Source organism: Coenobita brevimanus, chromosome 14 (assembly GCF_032717465.1).
Source record: "Coenobita brevimanus isolate Jiangsu-jjx chromosome 14, ASM3271746v2, whole genome shotgun sequence".
Lineage (NCBI taxonomy): Eukaryota > Metazoa > Arthropoda > Malacostraca > Decapoda > Coenobitidae > Coenobita > Coenobita brevimanus.
This window is the reverse complement of record NC_136967.1, coordinates 60,342,235-60,360,881: the sequence shown is the minus strand read 5'-3', so window position 1 is coordinate 60,360,881 and position 18,647 is coordinate 60,342,235. Positions and strand designations below refer to the sequence as shown.

Sequence of the window (18,647 nt, the reverse complement as noted above, 5' to 3'; positions counted from 1 at the left end):
CTCAGAGCCTTATAAAGCTTGGCAGACCTGAAAGGCAGTGTACAGTGTGAGAGGTACAAAGAACAATAAAAGACAAAGGTTGTAAATGTGTTCAAGAAAGATCTGATGTTAATTAAATGAATGGGAGAGTATGATAAATGTAGCATCAGGGTTGACTGGTTATAAAAGGAGAAAAGATGACAGACTGTTGTTGAACGATGAATAAAGAATGAAGAAATACATTTATGTGATGAAGTACATTACTATGTAGAGGGGAACAATTATTATACCCGAGTTCCAATCCTCCAGGACTTCACCTTCCTCCCAGGCCAATCTGCACATCTTCCAGATCCATTCTACTACTATCTCTCCCCCTTGCCTCAGCATTTCATCACAAACCCCATCAATTCCTGGGGCTTTCCTCATTTTGACTTTCTTCACTGCTTCCACATCTTTCATCCTACTGATTTTTTCCTCTCTTCTCACATCCCTGCTTCTCCCAGCCATTTCCCAGCCACTTATATTCGCATAACTTTCATTTTCTAGGTTCAACAATTCCTTAAAGTGTTCTCTCTATCTGCTCACATGGCCAAACCACCTCAATATATTTCTCCTAATGCTTTCTATCATATCTACGTCCATACCACAATGCCTATTCACTTCCTCATTTGTCAGTCTGTCTCTCCATGTAACTCCACATGCTCCTCTCAAATAACTCATTTCCATTATTCTCACTCTTGACTTGTGTCTTTCCAACAAGGTTCAAGATTCGCTTCCAAACGTTAAAGTTGGTATCACAATACCATCATGCAACAACTTTTTTACATCCATGCTCATTTCCCTATTTCTTATCACTGCTTTCAATGAACCAGCAACCGTTCTTCCCTGTTGTACTCTTTTAAGCACTTCATCCCCCAGACTTCCATCCTTACTCACCACACTACCCAAGTACTTAAATGCACTCACATTTTCCATTTCATCATCATCCAACCTAACTCTACATTCAGTGACTCAATTTCTCTTGAAGACCATAACTTTACTCTTCCCTACATTCACCTTCAGATTCCATTTCTTACGAACTTTCCCCAAGTCTTGCAGTTCCTCTTCGTCTTCGCCTAACAATGCAGTATCATCTGCATACAACAGAACAAGAAGTTTCCAAATGCTGCCCTCTCTCATTAGGGCCATGCCAACATCCACTGCCCTACCTTGTACCTCTTTTGTAACTCCATCCACGTACAGATTGAACAACAATGGAGACATGACACATCCGTTTCATTCCAACATTCAGACTGAAAAACTCACTCATTTCATCATCTACATGCACTGCAGCCTTAGCACCCTCATAGAGACATGACACATCCCTGTTTCATTCCAACATTCAGACTGAAAAATTCACTCACTTCACCATCCACATGCACTGCAGCCTTAGCACCCTCATACATACTCTTCATGGCATTCAACAACTTCCCATTTGCTCCATATTATTCTTAATATATTCCACATTTCTTGTATCTCCACTCTGTCATATGCTTTCTCCAAATCCCATCTCTACAAACTTTTCCTCTAAAGACCTAAGGATGAATACATGATCTACACAACCTGTTCCTTTCCTAAAACCTCCCTATTCTTCTCCAACCAATTCCTTGGTTATTTCCCTAACTCTGTCAATAAGTATCCTACCATATACTTTTCTTATTACACTAAGAAGCCAAATGCCCCTACGATTATCACACACTTTTTATTCCCCTTCTCCTTTGTACAGGGGAATAATTACAGCTGACTCTCACGCCCGTAGTCTTGAAACTGAGTGCAGGGGTTACCCTTCCCGCACCCCACTCGAGGTGGAAGCTCACACCTTCAACGTCAGTGGTAATCTTGAAAGCGGGAGACCGCACCCCTTCGTGTGGGTAGGCGCGGCAAAGAGTTGGTAACACTGATTAATTTTAAAATTCAAAAGCTTAAAATAAAAACAATACATATGACAGTTTCTATGATTCACACACAATATAATCTATTAATGATTGCAGGTCTTACCTCTTCACTTATTAAAGACTGACATTTGTTCTTAAATACTCTGTATAGGAGTATGCATACAGGATTTGGAGATCCTGTGCTGCAGCATAAATTCGGTGTCAGACATAGCTTCAAAGGAGCCCATGTGGTCAATAATAACCCTACGAATACGCCTTGGCTGGTCATACCGATTTTGACTATATTTCTGCCCCAAATGCTTGATTTTGCCATTCTTCTCACCCAGAACCCCGAAATCCCACCCCCAAGACACGGGGGTGGGGGGGTAATTTGAAAACCAATCATGAACACCGAAAATAAAAGCCAAATTCGTTCAGATCACACCAAAATACACCAGAGAAATATATTGCCAAACCAAAACAAAACAGTGCGGCCTTATAAAAGTTCACCAAACGCAAACATGAGACTTTGTAATTCAAACCAACTGGCTGTGCACTAGTCGTCTGTTTAGGTAGTACTCGACCATTCTTTACTGCAGGAATTATTTCACGTACTAATCAAACTAATTATAAAAGTATCATACTGTGACTCTCGTATTCTTGTAGTAGTAGTTAAAGATGAATACAGGGAGTTGATCTTAATTTATTATCTTCAGAGAAAATCTAAGTTGAGCAGGGTATGTCTTACAGAGACTTAATATACTAAGTAAGTCTAGTTGGACCCCTCTTCTTGTTCACTCTCTCCACTACCTGTCGGTTCTATAGCTAACCTCCTTCTGAGCTCTGCTTCCTAAATTCTGGTGTAGCAGGGGTCGTGTCATGTGTGTTACACTGTTGTTGGAATGTTCTAGAAGCAAGTGTGTGAGTATGTGTGTGTATGGTCACTAGGCGCTGCCATGTGCCTATAAAATATTCCTTGAGTTTGAGTGTGTAAGCATGTTTAGCATTGCTCGATTCTCGCAGACACAATACCTCTGACTTCCTCCTTCTATCTGTCTGTCTGTCTATCTATCTATCTATCTATCTATTATGTTTTCTATAATTAATTGTATTTATAATATGGAGTCCTAACAATACACCATATCTGATAAACAGCTTGGTAGAAATATTGAGAAATAAAATGGAAGTGGATACAGTATCTCATCTTCGTTTTCGTCTCGTTGTAAATTAACCATCCCTGGAGAAGCGGTGAAGTCTTTTAAAATCATAAAAATATTAAATGCTTATTTTTTCTTTACACGATGTTTTTATCATTAAATTAAAATCCCTATCACACACACCATAGGGTCCTTCAAATTCTACATAGTTTTTTTTGCACAAGTTTGCAATAATATGAAGGGGCATGCGAAGGGGTGCAACGAGACCCCTCGCGGATTCCAGTACTACGCTGTGGTAATCCTCTCCCGTTCAACGGGGAATGCTCTCCCTTTCGTGCTTTAAGACTACCAAAAGATGCGGATACGGCAAGGTGAACGCTTTCCCACAGTTTAAGACTATGGCCGTCAATCCTCCAGGACTCTACCTTCCTCCCAGGCCAATCTGCACATCTTCAATATCCATCCTACTACCACCTTTCCTCCATGCTTCGGCATTTCACCACACACTCCATCATTTTGGGTGCGTTCCTCATTTTGACTTTCTTCATTGCTTCCACTACTTACATCCTACTGATCTCTCCTCCCTTCTCACCTCCCTCCTTCTCCCAGCCATTCCCCAGCCATTTACACTTGCATTACTTTCATTCTCAATGTTTAACAATTCCTTAAAGTGTTCTCTTCATCTGCTCACGTCTCCCTTCTTGACTACCAATCTACCATTTTTAGCTTTCCCCTACAACAATTCCTTAAAGTGTTCTCTTCATCTGCTCACGTCTCCCTTCTTGACTACCAATCTACCATTTTTAGCTTTCCCCTACGAACTTCTTTATCACCCTGTCTAACTCTCTTTACCTCCTTCCTGAACATTTTCTTACATTCCCTCTATTTCATACTCCAATTCCTTCCAAATTCTTCATCCACTCTCTTCTTACTCTCTCTTACTAATATTTTCACCCCTTTCTTCTTTCCTCAACATATCACTCTCTCTTCTCTCTCTCAACTTCCTCCATGCCTCTGCTTCCCATTCACTCACTACATGCATTCTTCTTTTGTGCCACAGCTTGTCTCACCTCTTCATTCCACCATGCTGTTCCCTGCATCTCTTCGTCTTTTCACCCCACCTCGCATGCTGCACAAATTTCTTCTGTAAATATCTTGCACAGACCTTGCACCTCCCTCATCTACTCCAATTTATATTTACCCAATCACTCCTCTACTTACCTCTTGTATTATGCCTTTTTTTCATCCACCTGCAACCTTTCTACTCTCCCTGTTTGAAGTACTTCCTCCTGTTCTTCCCATCCTATTCATCAAACGCATTTGTACCTTGACTTCCACCACCACCAAGTGGTGGTTGTAGTCCACTCTCCCAACCTCTGTATGCTCTTGCATCCATTAGATACCTTCTCATTCTCTCATTCACAAACACATAATCAATCACTGCCTTTCGTTCAATAAGTTCACCATCCACCCTTCTCATTCTCTCATTCACCCATACATAATCACTGCCTTCCATTCATTCAGTTCACCACCCACCCTTCTCATCACCTGCCACATACATCTGTGGACCATTCTGTGCCTAAAGGATATTGGCTATCACCAACCCCCTCCCTGCATGAATGTCCACTAGAGTACTGCCATTATCATCCACTTCTGCAGGCACACCCCACTCACCAACTACTCCATCCACCTTCACATTCCCTACTTTTCCATTCATATCTCCAATCAAAAACACTCTCTCATTCCTCTTAAATTTTTCCACGCACATTTCCACCTTTGGCAAGAACTCTTTTTTCACTCTGCTTGCACAGTCTTTCGTTGGAGCATAAACACACACAGTTGCCCACGTTTGTATTTCTACTTTCAATCTTACCTGTGCAATCCTTGAACCAACTGATCCATACTCGCTTATAATCTCCTTGCATCTCTTGCACACAATACATACACCCTCTTTTGCCCCTTCATCCTCACCTACTCCCACACATATATCCCACTGATACTCCCACTCTCTCACATTCACTAGATCAAAAATAAAGCACACAAATAAGTCATCAAAAAAGTCCCTGAAAAGATCAAGGGTACAGTTGGTAAAGACAGGTCTAATACTACATGGAAGAGTGTATTGGCACTATTATATAGTGACAGAGAAAAAAAGAAGAGTGCTTGAGGGAGTGAGAGAATTATATGAAGATAATGTAGCTTGGAGGCAGTTCTGCCAAAGGCATCCCTTGACAGGAGGGTTCCAGGAGAAGGCAAGAAAAATCAGATGGTGATGATCAAAGGTGTCTCTGCTGATGACAGTCCTGTTACTGTCTGTAATGTCATGTATGGTCCTCACGTCAAACTGAAGATTACAAAGATGAAAATAATGACAATACAACTTACCTTCTCCATGATGTCATTTGCCTCTCTCATAACAGCATTAAAATGGCGGGCACGATCTTTCAACACCAGTTTCCTTATGTCCGACCGCTTGGCAGGAATCTGTTAAGGAGGTCAACATCATTGTAGAGCCAAGTACATATCTTATAAGAAATCAAAACAATCCATTGTTAGTAAAAGCATAACATATACCTAATTTTACTAAATATTATATTAAACAGCCCCGTCAACTCTCTAGGTTCACAAGTCTTTTTATCCTGTCCATTTCACTGGCAGCAATTTGGGACTCAAATTTCAAAATGGTTAAAATGGAAACATTTCCATGGCAAAATGTAGACACTCTTTAAGGATATGATACTACAGTTCAGAATGGAACAAAGTCAACCAACTTGGCATAAACAAACTCCACTGCTGAAGTCTGTACAGCAGTCATCAAGTCTCATGCTTGTTTGCTTGAAGGAGGGTAGAGGGCTTCACCTCCAGCTCTACCATCCCCTCTACCACCACACTTAGCACAGTATATAATCCTCACTATCTCTGTTATGTAAATAATCATAATCACTTCATTGTGCTTTTCCTCTGTAAAAAAGTATAATCAATTTATTTTTACCCAGTTTTTCAGTGATGGTCTAAGAGAATAAGCTCCCTCTTCCTTCCCAAGTTGCACTGAGTGAGACCACAGAAAGAGATACTGGTGCTAATCCTTCCAAAAGGAATTCCGACAGCATATATGCCATAAGTAAGGCTTAGATCCTAAAGAGTAAAACCAATGTGAAAGAAGGAACTACTGCAGTCAATGATGACTTCTGGGGATGGTTATCTGAGTAGCTCAATGCTACTTCCTTTAAATCTCCAAAATTCGCTAATAAGTCAAAAAATGACTTTTTGGTCTTGCAAACAGCTGCTTCTTCTATTGTAGAACTAGCAATGCCTGCATCCTGGCTCCATCAATAAGCTTTCATACAGCAATTTTTACACTCTCTGAAGTCACCAAACTAACCTTCTTACACTCTGACACAAGAAGGAAGTTGCAGATACTGCCAGCCAGTTTGGCAGATTCCTGGGGCATGAGCTGTGACCCTTGGGATTGTGTTGGTGGCTTGTAGTCATCATCTCCATCATCACTACTCACCTGTAACAAAATAACATTAATCATTGTACTTCTTTATTTGGGGATACGATTGCAGGGACCTTTAGAATAGAGGACTGAGAAGTGAAATGATGCAAGATCATGACATAAGGTGTACTGGTACCCCAAAAAAGGAAGTATTTTACCCAGTACTGTACTTCAATTACAGCACATCCTATACTGTACTTTTGAAACCTAAGACATAACATTTACACTGCACAGTACTGTAGTGTACTCTTATAAACTACCATAAGCATACCCTAAAGAACATGACCAAAACATAAGTACGGTACCACATTTTCCCCACACCTGATTATGGCGAGGTGCTAGTGGCCACACAGGAACATTGGTTTATTGTATGGGATAGCTCTTAAGGGGTGGTTGTTTGCCTGTGGTTGACAGGCCTCTTCAGACATACAAACACTAGGGTTGATCAACAACTGTACACCATATATCTATATCTATCTATCTATCTATCTATCTATATATATATACAGTAATCCCCATACTTTCCAGACGCCCACTTTCCGGACACCCCACTTACCAGACATTGTGGGCCTGGACCTTCAGAACCCAAAAATGGCCAAAAAAAAAAAAAAAAAAAAATCCCCCCCCCATCCGAATTTTTTCCCACCCATAATCTGAAAGTGCCGCACAGCACCGAACAGCTGGTTTACACCACGGCCCCTTCACCCCTTCCTTCCTCCCCCCTTCCCCCTCCGCTGTCAGAGTTGCCATTTGGTGTTTTTCATTACCAAATGTGGGCCAATTTGGTAATGATAAATTCGTTTGGTAATGAATCAGAATAATGCATTTCCAAACGGATTTTTCACAAATATGAGGATACACAGGATGGAGATGATGGATTGTTTGCTCTCTCTGATTAATCTGCTAGCCAACATAGCATGAAAATAATCAACATGCTGTTAATTATGAGAAGAGTAATTACATGTATTTCCACTTGTATATATAATTAGTGAAGAATAAATGCTAGCTTTAAGAATTTGATATCGAAAAGTTAAATTTGGTATTGAATATTGAGGAGTTTGGTAATGTGGCCATTGCGATCTGGCAACTCTGTTTCCCCGTCACCAACACCCAAACAGTTATTGCCTAACTTCAATGGCGAGTAGATGCCTATCGCAATGGAAACCACACGTGCTCATTTTTGTGAATAAACAGTGAATAAACTGCAATACCTTGCCACTAGACCACATGGGAATTTATAGTGTTGTGCAGTGTTACGAAATTAGAATTTAGAGTGCAAAGGATTGACTGTGGAGTGCAAATTGGCGGTTGAAACTGGCGGTTTAAACTGGAGTGGTGCAGGTAAGAACAATGTGCAGTGTTAAACAATTATAACTCACAGTGCAAAGAACTAAGTGCAGCAAAACACTGGATTAGTGTACGTGCTTCAAGAGCATTTTCACCACTGCCAAAACCTTAGAAAAGCCAGCCACATATGTGCTGTAAGTATCCTGGCTGAGGTAGTCACTTCTAATTCCTCATTCTTTGGTTCCTTTTATTTCATGCTTTATGTCCATTATTGGTGTGAACAGGGTCTTAAATAGGTTTAAATAGGTGCTATGCATGTCTGGTAGGGAAATATTTAGGTGGCTTTCAAAGTTAGGCTGGGTTAGGGTCCTTAAGTACCAGTCCAGCAGCTAAGGGCCCACTTTCCGGATGGGACCGCTTTCCGGATATGCCTTTGGCTCTATTACATCAGATAGTAGAGAGATTACTGTATATATACATATATATACAGTATATATATATATATATATATATATATATATATATATATACACAATATACTGTATATACATATGTAGGTAAATAGGACCCATTATACGACCACTCAATATATGAGAAACCAACAATATGACCTGAGTAAATCAGGGCCTATTTTCAATAAACGATCTCAAAAATTCAATAATACGACATTGAGTCTGAGGTGAGGTGGGAGGATTCTAACTCAATCATCCCAGCACACGCAGTCACTGCCGTTTTCTCTCAAACCTTGGAGAGAAAAAGCAGGATTGCTCAGCTGGTGACCGCCAGCTTCCCACCTCCAACACAACATTATCACCTATAGATGGGTGTTATGCATGTTTTATGTGTTTAATTAAATGTGCAGTCATGTTATCTGCATACTATTTACTCTTTCAGATTGCTTTCTTGGCAGTTCAGCAATAAAAATATGTCTGCTGTGTTTGGTATCGTATATTCTAGCTTGAAAACTTACTTTTGATGGGGTCCTGGAACCCAACCAATATTTGACCATTGGTTATGCATTTCGTTATACAAGAATTCATTATACGACTATGCCAAATGGAACCTACCTGCTTGTATCTTCGGGACCTCCCTGTATGTGTGTGTGTATATATATATATATATATATATATACAGTATATATATATACTGTATATACAGGTACATACACATACAGGTATACCTATATCACCCTTGAAGACTTACCTCTACATATTGCCGAGGCATTCTCAACAAGTATGAGGGAAGAAGACGGCCAGTAAAGATACTGTACTACGACCAGTACTTTACTGCAAAATATCACGTTTCTGAAAAGAAACAGAATTAAGTAGCATAGTCATGTAATATTATTATGTACTGTATAAAGTGTGTTTTGCAGAATCTCAGTACAGGATGCAGCTCTGACTGAAACATATCTGAACAGAGGACCAAATTGAATTTCTCGCCCTTTTTTCATTGATGATAATTACTGTTTAAGTGGAGTAGATTTTGACCTAGAAATTTTTATATCCATATTTCAGCATGCCCTCCTCCATCTGATACCCATATACTGTACAGCATTTAGTCTTTCTATAAAACACACCTTTTTTCTGACTAGCTGAAATACCTTTATTTCAGACAGCTGTAATGGAAAACTGATTTATCTATCTGTAAATCTATACAGTAATCCCTCCACTATCCGATGTAATAGAGCCAAAGGCATGTCCGGAAAGTGGGACCCTGCCTGCTGGACTGGTACTTAGGGACCCTAACCCAGCCTAACTTTGAAAGCCACCTGAATAACTCCCTACTGGACATGCATAACGCCTATTTAAGACCCTATTCACACCAATAATGGACATAAAGCATGAAATAAGTGAAAAGGAACCAAAGAATGAGGAATTACTGTAGAAGTGACTGTACCTCTGCCAGGGTACTTACAGCACATTTGTAAGGTTTTGGCAGTGGTGACAATGCTCTTGAAGCACGTACAGTAATCCAGTTTATGTTGCACTTACAGTAATTCTTTGCACTGTAAGTTATAACTGTTTCACTGCACATTGTTAACTGCATCAGGCCAGTTTCAACCGCCAGGTTTGCACTCCATAGTTAATCCTTTGCACTCTAAATTCCTAATTTCTTAACACTGCACAACACTGTAAATTTCCGTGTGGTCTAGTGGCGAAGTATTGCAGTTTATTCACTGTTTATTCACAAAAAAATGAGCACGTGTGGCTTCCATTATGAAAAGCTACCACTCGCGATCGAAGTTAGGCAATAACTGTTTGGGTGTTGGTGAGGGGGAAACAGAGTTGCCAGATCGCAATGGCCACATTACCAAACTCCTCAATTTTCATTACCAAATTTAACTCTTCATTACCAAATTCGTAAAGCTAGCATTTATTCTTCACTAATTATATATACAAGTGGAAATACATGTAATCACTCTTCTTGTAATTAACAGCATGTTGATTATTTTCACGCTATGTACGTTAGCAGACTAATCAGAGAGAGCAAACAATCCACCATCTCCATCCTGTGTATCCTCATACATGTGAAAAATCCGTTTGGTAATGCATTACTCTGATTAATTACGGTACCAAACGAATATTTCACGATCAAATTGGCTCACATTTGGTAATGAAAAATACCAAATGGCAACCCTGACAAGGGAGGGGGGAGGGGAGAGGAAGGAAGAGGTGAGGATTCGTGGTGTGACAGCTGTTCAGCGCCGCACAGCAATTTCAATCATGGGTGGGAAAAAATTCAGATATTGGGGGGATTTTTTCTTTCTTTTTTTTTTTTGGCCATTTTTGGGTTCCGAAAGTCCAGGCCCACAATATCCAGTAAGTGGGGAAGCCCGGAAAGTGGGCATCCGGAAAGTACAGGGATTACTGTACACAATTATTTCATCACATTCTCTATGAGCCTATAAGGCCAAAAAGTCAATTGGAGAAACTTTAAAAGCTGATGCTTTTTATCCAAGGCATATGACAGCTGCTTTCACTAAACTACACATAACAGGTTAGCCTACCAACAGTAGCTATGCAAAATATTTTTAAGAATACGAGGTCTGTTCAGAAAATATCCGATCTTAGGCTTTAAAAAAAATAAATAGCTAACCTGCTGAGCTAGGACATTAATCCCCTTCAAAGTGGGCCTCTTCTGACCTGACACACATAACCTAGTGTTCTTTCCACGGCCTGAAACATTTTTCAGTGTCGGTTTTTGGTTTCTCCTGCCGGTGCTTCGTCGCATTCGTCATGATCTCTTCTTTCGTCTCAAAGCAGGAACCCTTCTGTGGAGTTCTGAGCTTGGGGAATTACCAAAAGTCACACAGAGCCATGTCTGGTGAGTAGGGAGCCTGCCAGGCCTGCTAAATGTTGTGCTTGGCCAAAAATTCCTCCATCAGTGGAGAATGGGCAGGGGTGTTGTTGTGATGCCGCTTCCAACTTCCCGCTTTCCTAAAGTCTGGTCTCTTCTGTCGAACTGCATCATGAAGATGATGGATAACATCGAGGTAGTAATGTTTGTTGACAGTCTGACATTCTGGTGTGTATTCTTGATGCACGAGACCACATTATAAAAAAACTTAACACGCATATCACTTTGCTGTGGAGCAGTTGTGCTTTTTTTTTTTACTTTTTTGGTGAAGGCAACCCTGCATGCTTCCAATGGGATGACTGTGCTTTGGTTTCTGGGTTGTACCTGTATACCAGAACTCCCACTTTTGGAGGAAATTTCACCAGACTAGAGAATTTGAATGGTTTTAGTGACAAATCTAGGGAAGTGGAAATATTTTGGGAAATCTAGGGAAATCTTGGATCAGAATCAGGAAAATGTCCAAATTTCTGGAATGGGACACCACTGCCATCAAAAGTGGTAATCGAGTACAGTAGTTAAACCCTTTTAGTACCTGTAGTTTTATATCTGCCAAGTATAATCGTCTAGGGTTACTCAAATAATATAACAAATGTTGTACTGTCATTAGCCCTGTCAGAGGGTTAATCTACTTGTAAACCTGTTCTGTGATGGATAACGTTTAGTGGAAATAAGGTCACAATGAAGGAGTGAAGGAAGAAGTGAAGGAACGTTGTGGGGTACATGTGGATGTGGTTGAGAAGATTAGGAGAAATACACTGAGGTGGTTTGGATATGTGGAGAGAATGGAGAATGAAAGACTGACTAAGAGGGTGTATGTAGGTGAGGTGGAGGGAGGGAGAGGGAGGGGTAGACCGAGGATGAGGTGGAGGGATGGAGTTGAGAGGTATATGAGGGAGGGGGGGGTGAGTTGGGGGGAGGGTAGTCAGATGGTGGGTGACAGAGTGACTTGGAGGCGTTTTGTCTGCGGCCACCCTTTGCAGGATTAGGGCGTCGGGCTATAGATAGATAGATAGATATTTCTTTTTACCAAGGCATAATACCAAACATTTCAGTGGAATTCTAACTTCTAAGTAGTGCGTAATTATATTATGCTTGTATATGTCTCAACTCTTTTTCAGTTAAGACATGAATGCTTACTCCAGTTTCCAAATAGGCAACTTTTTTTTTTTTTTCCTGTGTATATATCGTCCATGTGTATTTCTACAAAATATATGTGATTTTGATTGAAGATATGTACTATTTTTTCATCAACAGAATAACAAGGTTATGAAAAGCATGTATTCATGGTTCTACTTCATTGTATGCTACTGTCTTTAGTTTTCCTTTTTTTTTTTTTCCCCTAAGATGAGTAAATATCAGTTTTATGTACCTTTATGGACGAATGAAAGTTATGCTATATTATTTTTGAGGTATTGTCTATCTATCTATCTATCTGTATACTGTACCTAGGCTGCTTTACCCAAGGAAAGGGAGGTAGCCGAGACAGGACGTCACACTCCCCATTACTCATCCATTCAAACACATTCATTTGCATCTTAGCCCCAAAGGGGAGAAGGAACAGATCCTCACTGCATCACACCACACAAGGGTCAACTGCGCAGTGCAATCGTGACATCCGCAGCAGGGCCCGACAGTAGAGCTGGTTTACCCCTGCCACATCATAACAGACCCATCCCCTTACCTGCACCTGACCTGACTAGCTGATCAGACCAAATGTGGGAGAATATCCCCTCAGGGCTGTGTCATCATTTATTCATTCACAATTTCTCTCCATTTATTTCTGTCACGCACAGCCACTCTTCCTTGCTCAACAGACATCCCTCTCGCATCCAGCGCTCTCTTCACACTGTCCATTCATCCTATTCGTAGTCTCCCTCTCAGCCTTACGCCTCAGATCTAGTTACCTTTTTCACCAATCGCTCATTATCCATTCTCTCCATATGCCCAAACCGTCGCAACACCCTCTGCTCAACTCTACCAGCCATCTCCTGAACAACTCCAGTTCTCCTTCGCACTTCATCATTTCGCACTCGATCCATACGCATCACTTCACACATACTCCTCAGACACCTCATCTCCATTACATTCAAACTTTTCCTCTCTGCTACACCCATATTCCATGTTTCAGCCCCATATAATACAGTTGGTACCACAACACCCTCATACAGCCTTCTCTTTACATCCATTCTAAGTGAACGACATCTAAACACTTCTTCATTCCTCCCAGCACCTTACCTACTTCATTCATTCTAAACTTCACTTCTGCATCTAATCTTCCATCCACAGCAACATGTGACCCTCTATATTTAAAACACTCTATCTCCTCAAGCAACTCACCATTCAAAACTATATTCATCCCCCTACCATCTACCATCCTCGTACACTTCATCACTTTACTCTTATTCTCATTTACTTTCAATTTCCTCCTCTCACACACCCTTCCAAACTCCTCTGCCAACTGTCTCAATCTCTCCTCTGAATCAGCCACCAATGCAGTATCATCTGCAAACAGCAGCTGCTTCAGATTCCACTCTCCACCATCAACATTCACCAGACTCTGACCTCCACCTCAAACTCTTGCATTCACCTCCCTTACAACACCATCCATATAAATATTAAACAACCAAGGCGACATCACACATCCCTGTCGCAGCCCCACTCTCACGGGAAACCAATCACTCACAGCATTACCCACTCTTACACACGCTCTACTATTTACATAAAAACTTTTCATCCCTTTTAGTAACCTACCATCAAGTCCATACAATCTTAAAACAGTCCACAAAGCCTCCCTATCAATTCTTTCGTAAGCTTTCTCTAAATCCACGAATGCCCAAAACACATCCTTGCCTTTCGCTAAATACTTTTCACACACTTGTCTCACAGCAAACACCTGATCCACACATCCCCTCCCTCTCCTAAAGCCACACTGCTCATCACCAATCACTCCCTCTGTACCCTTTCTAACTCTCATAATTAACACTCTACCATACACCTTACCTACAACACTCAACAGACTTATACCCCTAAAGCTAGTACATTCATACTTATCACCCTTGCCTTTATACAACAGGACCACACAAGTGCTTGCCCAGTCAATTGGCACCATACCTTCCACAATGCACACATTCAACAATCTTACTAACCAGTCAACAATAGTCACTCCACCACCCTTCAGGCATTCCACAGTACACCCATCCATACTTGCAGCTTTCCCTGTTTTCATCTCCTTTACTGCCTTCTCCACTTCCTCCTTCATGATCAAAGAATCATTCAACTCTCCCAACACATTTATTCCTTGCACCCTTCAATCTGCCACAATCTCAGCCACTCTTTCCTCCTTTACAATTAACAATCTTTCAAAATACTCTGCTCATCTCTTCCTTACTGCATCCATCTCAATTAACATCCTTCCATCCTCTGCTTTAACTCTCTCTTCCTTCCCAGACTCTCCCTTTCACACCCTTCCAGAACATTTTCTTATTCTGTTGAAAATTCTCAGTCAGTCACCTACCCCACCTTTCATCTGCTGCCACTTTAGCAACACGCACAGCCCTTCTCGCCCTGTTCCTCTTTTCCTTATACCTCTCACATGACACCTCATCCTTCCTCTGCAGCCACACTTCATATGCATGTCTCTTCTCAGCCACAGCCATACTTACTTCCTCACACCACCATTCACTTCCCTTTCTTACGCCACCACCCACACGTCTCACACCGCACACTTCTTCTGCATGTCCCACCACAGCACTCTTAAACAACTGCCATTCCTCCTCCACACTGTCATTTTCCTGATCTTTCACTGCGTTCCACTCATCTTCCAATTTCTCCTGATACTCTATCATTCTCTCTCTTTTATCCAACTCAATCACTTTCAAAACCTCCCTGCCACACCTAACCCTCCTAGCTCTCACCCATCCCCTATCTACTCTTAACTTTCCCTCCACCAGGTAGTGGTCAGATATACCTCCACCATCCCCTCTCAGAACTCTCACATCCAACAATCTTCCTATTACATTCCTAGACACAACCACATGGTCCATCAATGCTTTATCCACAACCATTCCACCCTCCGGTCTCACCCATGCATACTTATAAATATCTTTCTTCTCGAACAGCGTATTTCCAATCATCATCTCTCGCTCAACACTGACTTCACCTCTCTCGAAGACCACAACTTTACTCTTCCCTACATTCACCTTTAAATTCCGTTTCTTACACACACTCCCAAACTCATCCACCAAGCCTTGCAGCTCCCCTTCATCTTCACTTAAAAACACAGTATCATCTGCAAACAACAGTACAAGGAGTTTCCAAACATGCCCTCTCTCATTAGGGCCACTCCAACATCCAGTTGCCCTATTTTGTAACTCTTTTATAACCCCATCGATATACAGATTGAACAACCATGGAGACATGACACATTCCTGTTTCAACCCAACCCTCAAATAGAAAAATTCACCCAGTTCACTTTCCACACGCACTGCAGCCTAAGCACTCTCATACATAATCTTCTCAGCATTCAACAACTTCCCACGTACTCCATATATTGAAAACTTTCCACAATCCTTGTCTATTCACCCTGTCATATGCTTTCTCCAAATCCATGAAGGTCGCATTCAACTTCTTTCCCTTCTCTAGACCCTTTTCCACTAAAAATCTAAGAATGAATATTTGATCTACACAACCTCTTCCCTTCCTACAGCCTCCCTGTTCTTTTCCAACTAATTCCTCTGTTATTTCCCTAACCATCTGCCACTATTTGCATATAAAATTGACAATGTTTTATTATTAATATTCAAAAACTACATATTTCAGCAACTTTTAGAACCAATCACTGTGACCATTACATTACAGCATACTGATGATAAACTAGAATTGTAAATTATGTGCATACGGTCTCCTAGATTTTCACCAGATTTGGCTCCCGAAATTCTGTGGTTGGATGAATGAAATCAATGAAAAATTACCCTTGGAATCAGTAATTGTGGTTGTATGAGGATTGTATCTCTTTCTTTAAACCCTACATTCCTAGCAGCACTTATAAAAACCTATAAGATGCTCTCTTAAATTCTGTTCCATATTTTACCAATATGAAGCATTACTATCATACCGAAACTTGCAATAAGACACACACACCAAGGCCCTGAACCCAATATAAGCCACGTTAAACAATGCATGGTATTTCATTCAGCTAAAATGAACAGACCACTTACGGTATCCAAATGGATGTTCAAAGTATCACCCAACTCCTATATCAGTGCAATATACGAACTTATCTACGGTAATCGCCGACTGCTGCAAATGCCAATGTTTACTAAGGCCCGCGGAAACGGAGAGGCAATGAGGGTATGATCATACGAGAGTATAGAAGTAAGGATTATTTGACACTGGACTCTATTATCATTATACTCAGACCATATATTTGTGTTATTTTTGTTCATTCCATCAGTAAAAGGTGCTATTATTAACTCTTTAATTTTGTAATAACTGAGCTGCGATGGAACCTTGCGTCGTCTGCTTCTCCTTCTTATTCTCGGATTGGCCTGTCCAAGGCCGAGGCCATGGGTCTGTCTGTAAACTCCTCCATGTCTTGGTATCATCTACCTTTATAGTGAAAATACTATGGAAAGGTGCTGTTATAAACTCTAATAACGGAGAGCTGCGATGGCACCTTAAGTCTACGTCTGCTTCTCGGATTGGTCTGTCCACACATATACGGTACCTTAAATATCCATTTACATCTTTCAACGAATTCTATAGCTAATAATTATTACAGAGCGTGATTTTATGCCCACTGATTGTATAGAAGAGTGTTTTTTGAGGGAAGTGTGGGGCAAAATCCATACCCCCGTTTGTTAAGTTTATAACCTGTGACTGTGTGACGTATATTACACCACAAAGTTATATTCATGGTGTACCTTGCATTTCACCTAAACACGTGGTTTCCTTCCCGCGTGGCCCCTCGTGGTTTTTCCCCACTTTGTTTTTAGCGTGGTTACTCGTGCCGCTACCAATAGGCCTATAAAAATAGTATTCAATTTCCCATCCCTCCTAACCTGTACTAGTGCCGCTACCAATAATATTCGATCTCTCATTCCTACTCGTCGGTATGTGGTGCCTAAACCAACCAAATTTGCCCATTCAGACGACCTAGGCGTACCTGTGCTCCGCCTACCTCATTAAGGGGTTTAACACCAAGCGGGCGGGAAACAGGACGTGTGTGCTGGGCAATCCCCAGGTCCTGTCCTCCCCACTTACTATGTTTTAACCAGCCTATACCCCACTGACCGGGCTAATGTATGGCCCGGCCTGCACTATATGTGCAAGAAATCTTCGAACGAACGAACTAGCCCGCGCCCCTTTTTCTTCTCTTGACTTCACCTGGCTAACTCCCTGCCCGCTCTCCGTCTCTCTTGGTAAATCTGGCCACGCGGTACGACTTTGCATAATTATACAATACACGTAAACGCATCAGCTCAGCACTACCGTTCCTCACTAAATTCAATGCTCAAATTTTAGTCTGTAACTATCTATCTAAATTGATTTACACATGCTGTAAATGTAATTATCTACTACTTGACGTCATGTAATAACTCTGTATTGTTCTAAGTCAATAATCACTGCCCTGTCTATTTCTTTCCATCACATGTGTGTTTATCTATCCTTACCATTTGCCTTGGTGTAGCCCTAGTACAATATACCCATAACTAAAACGCCACAGTGGTGACTTCCCGGAGTGTTTAAAGAACATGGATACCTTAACACACATCCGTCTAGCCTTCCTACATTCACGTGTGATATTAACACCTGGTTTACACAAGTTGATGCCGCGTGGCCTGAAGATACCAGTGATGACGACAAATTCAGAGCAGTTGTCCGCACTCTCCCAACTCGTAGCTGCCCTTGTGCAGGACGTACTCCTGGAACCACCTACAGAGCACAAATATAAAACCATGAAGGAGATTCTGCTGCGGACCCTGGACAAATAGAAGCAGGCACTTTTAATGGAGCTGGATGCAATTCGCTCCCAACAGCAGCGCCCCTCGGCCCTCCTTGCCCACATTCAAGCCACTCTCACGGCAGCTGGGGCCACCTTATCAGATGACCTCCTCCGACACCGACTCCTCCAGCTCATGCCACCAGACTTCTGCCTTCACCTAGCATCCCTGGGCCCTGGCACGTCCCTTGCTGAGTTCATCGAGAGGGCGGACACTCTATACGAAACTCAACACATTACGCTACCTATCCAGTAAGTGCACACTGCTCTTTTCCCCCCGTCACAGCCCCCAGTGCTACCCCTTGTGAAACAGTGGTGTCAGTGAATAGTGTTGCTAACAAAAACGGTTCCATGTCAGAGCTGTGTACCTTATTAACAAATTTAACAAACAGAATAGACAAAATGAAAAGTAAAATAAGTGGCTTCACCACTCAGACCCCCAGTGTTGCAAA

General features: G+C 41.4%; 1 protein-coding gene across 3 annotated transcripts in view; it reads right to left on the bottom strand.

The window, feature by feature from the left end:
* Positions 1-17,189, bottom strand: part of MAGE (necdin, MAGE family member) — a 33,685-nt gene extending 16,496 nt beyond the window's left edge. The window contains exons 1-4 of one of the 3 annotated variants that reach the window (XM_080264970.1): positions 17,117-17,189; positions 9,039-9,139; positions 6,432-6,563; positions 5,435-5,533 (exon numbers count right to left, since the gene is read on the bottom strand). In XM_080264970.1, coding sequence (XP_080121096.1) covers positions 5,435-5,533; positions 6,432-6,563; positions 9,039-9,059 — 252 coding nt within the window. In that variant the 5' untranslated portion in view covers positions 9,060-9,139; positions 17,117-17,189. Of the gene's footprint in view, positions 1-5,434; positions 5,534-6,431; positions 6,564-9,038; positions 9,140-16,411; positions 16,550-17,116 lie in introns of those variants that run through there. The other 2 variants (XM_080264965.1, XM_080264976.1) reach the window with 2 other exon arrangements.
* Between the last annotated feature and the right edge of the window lie 1,458 nt (positions 17,190-18,647).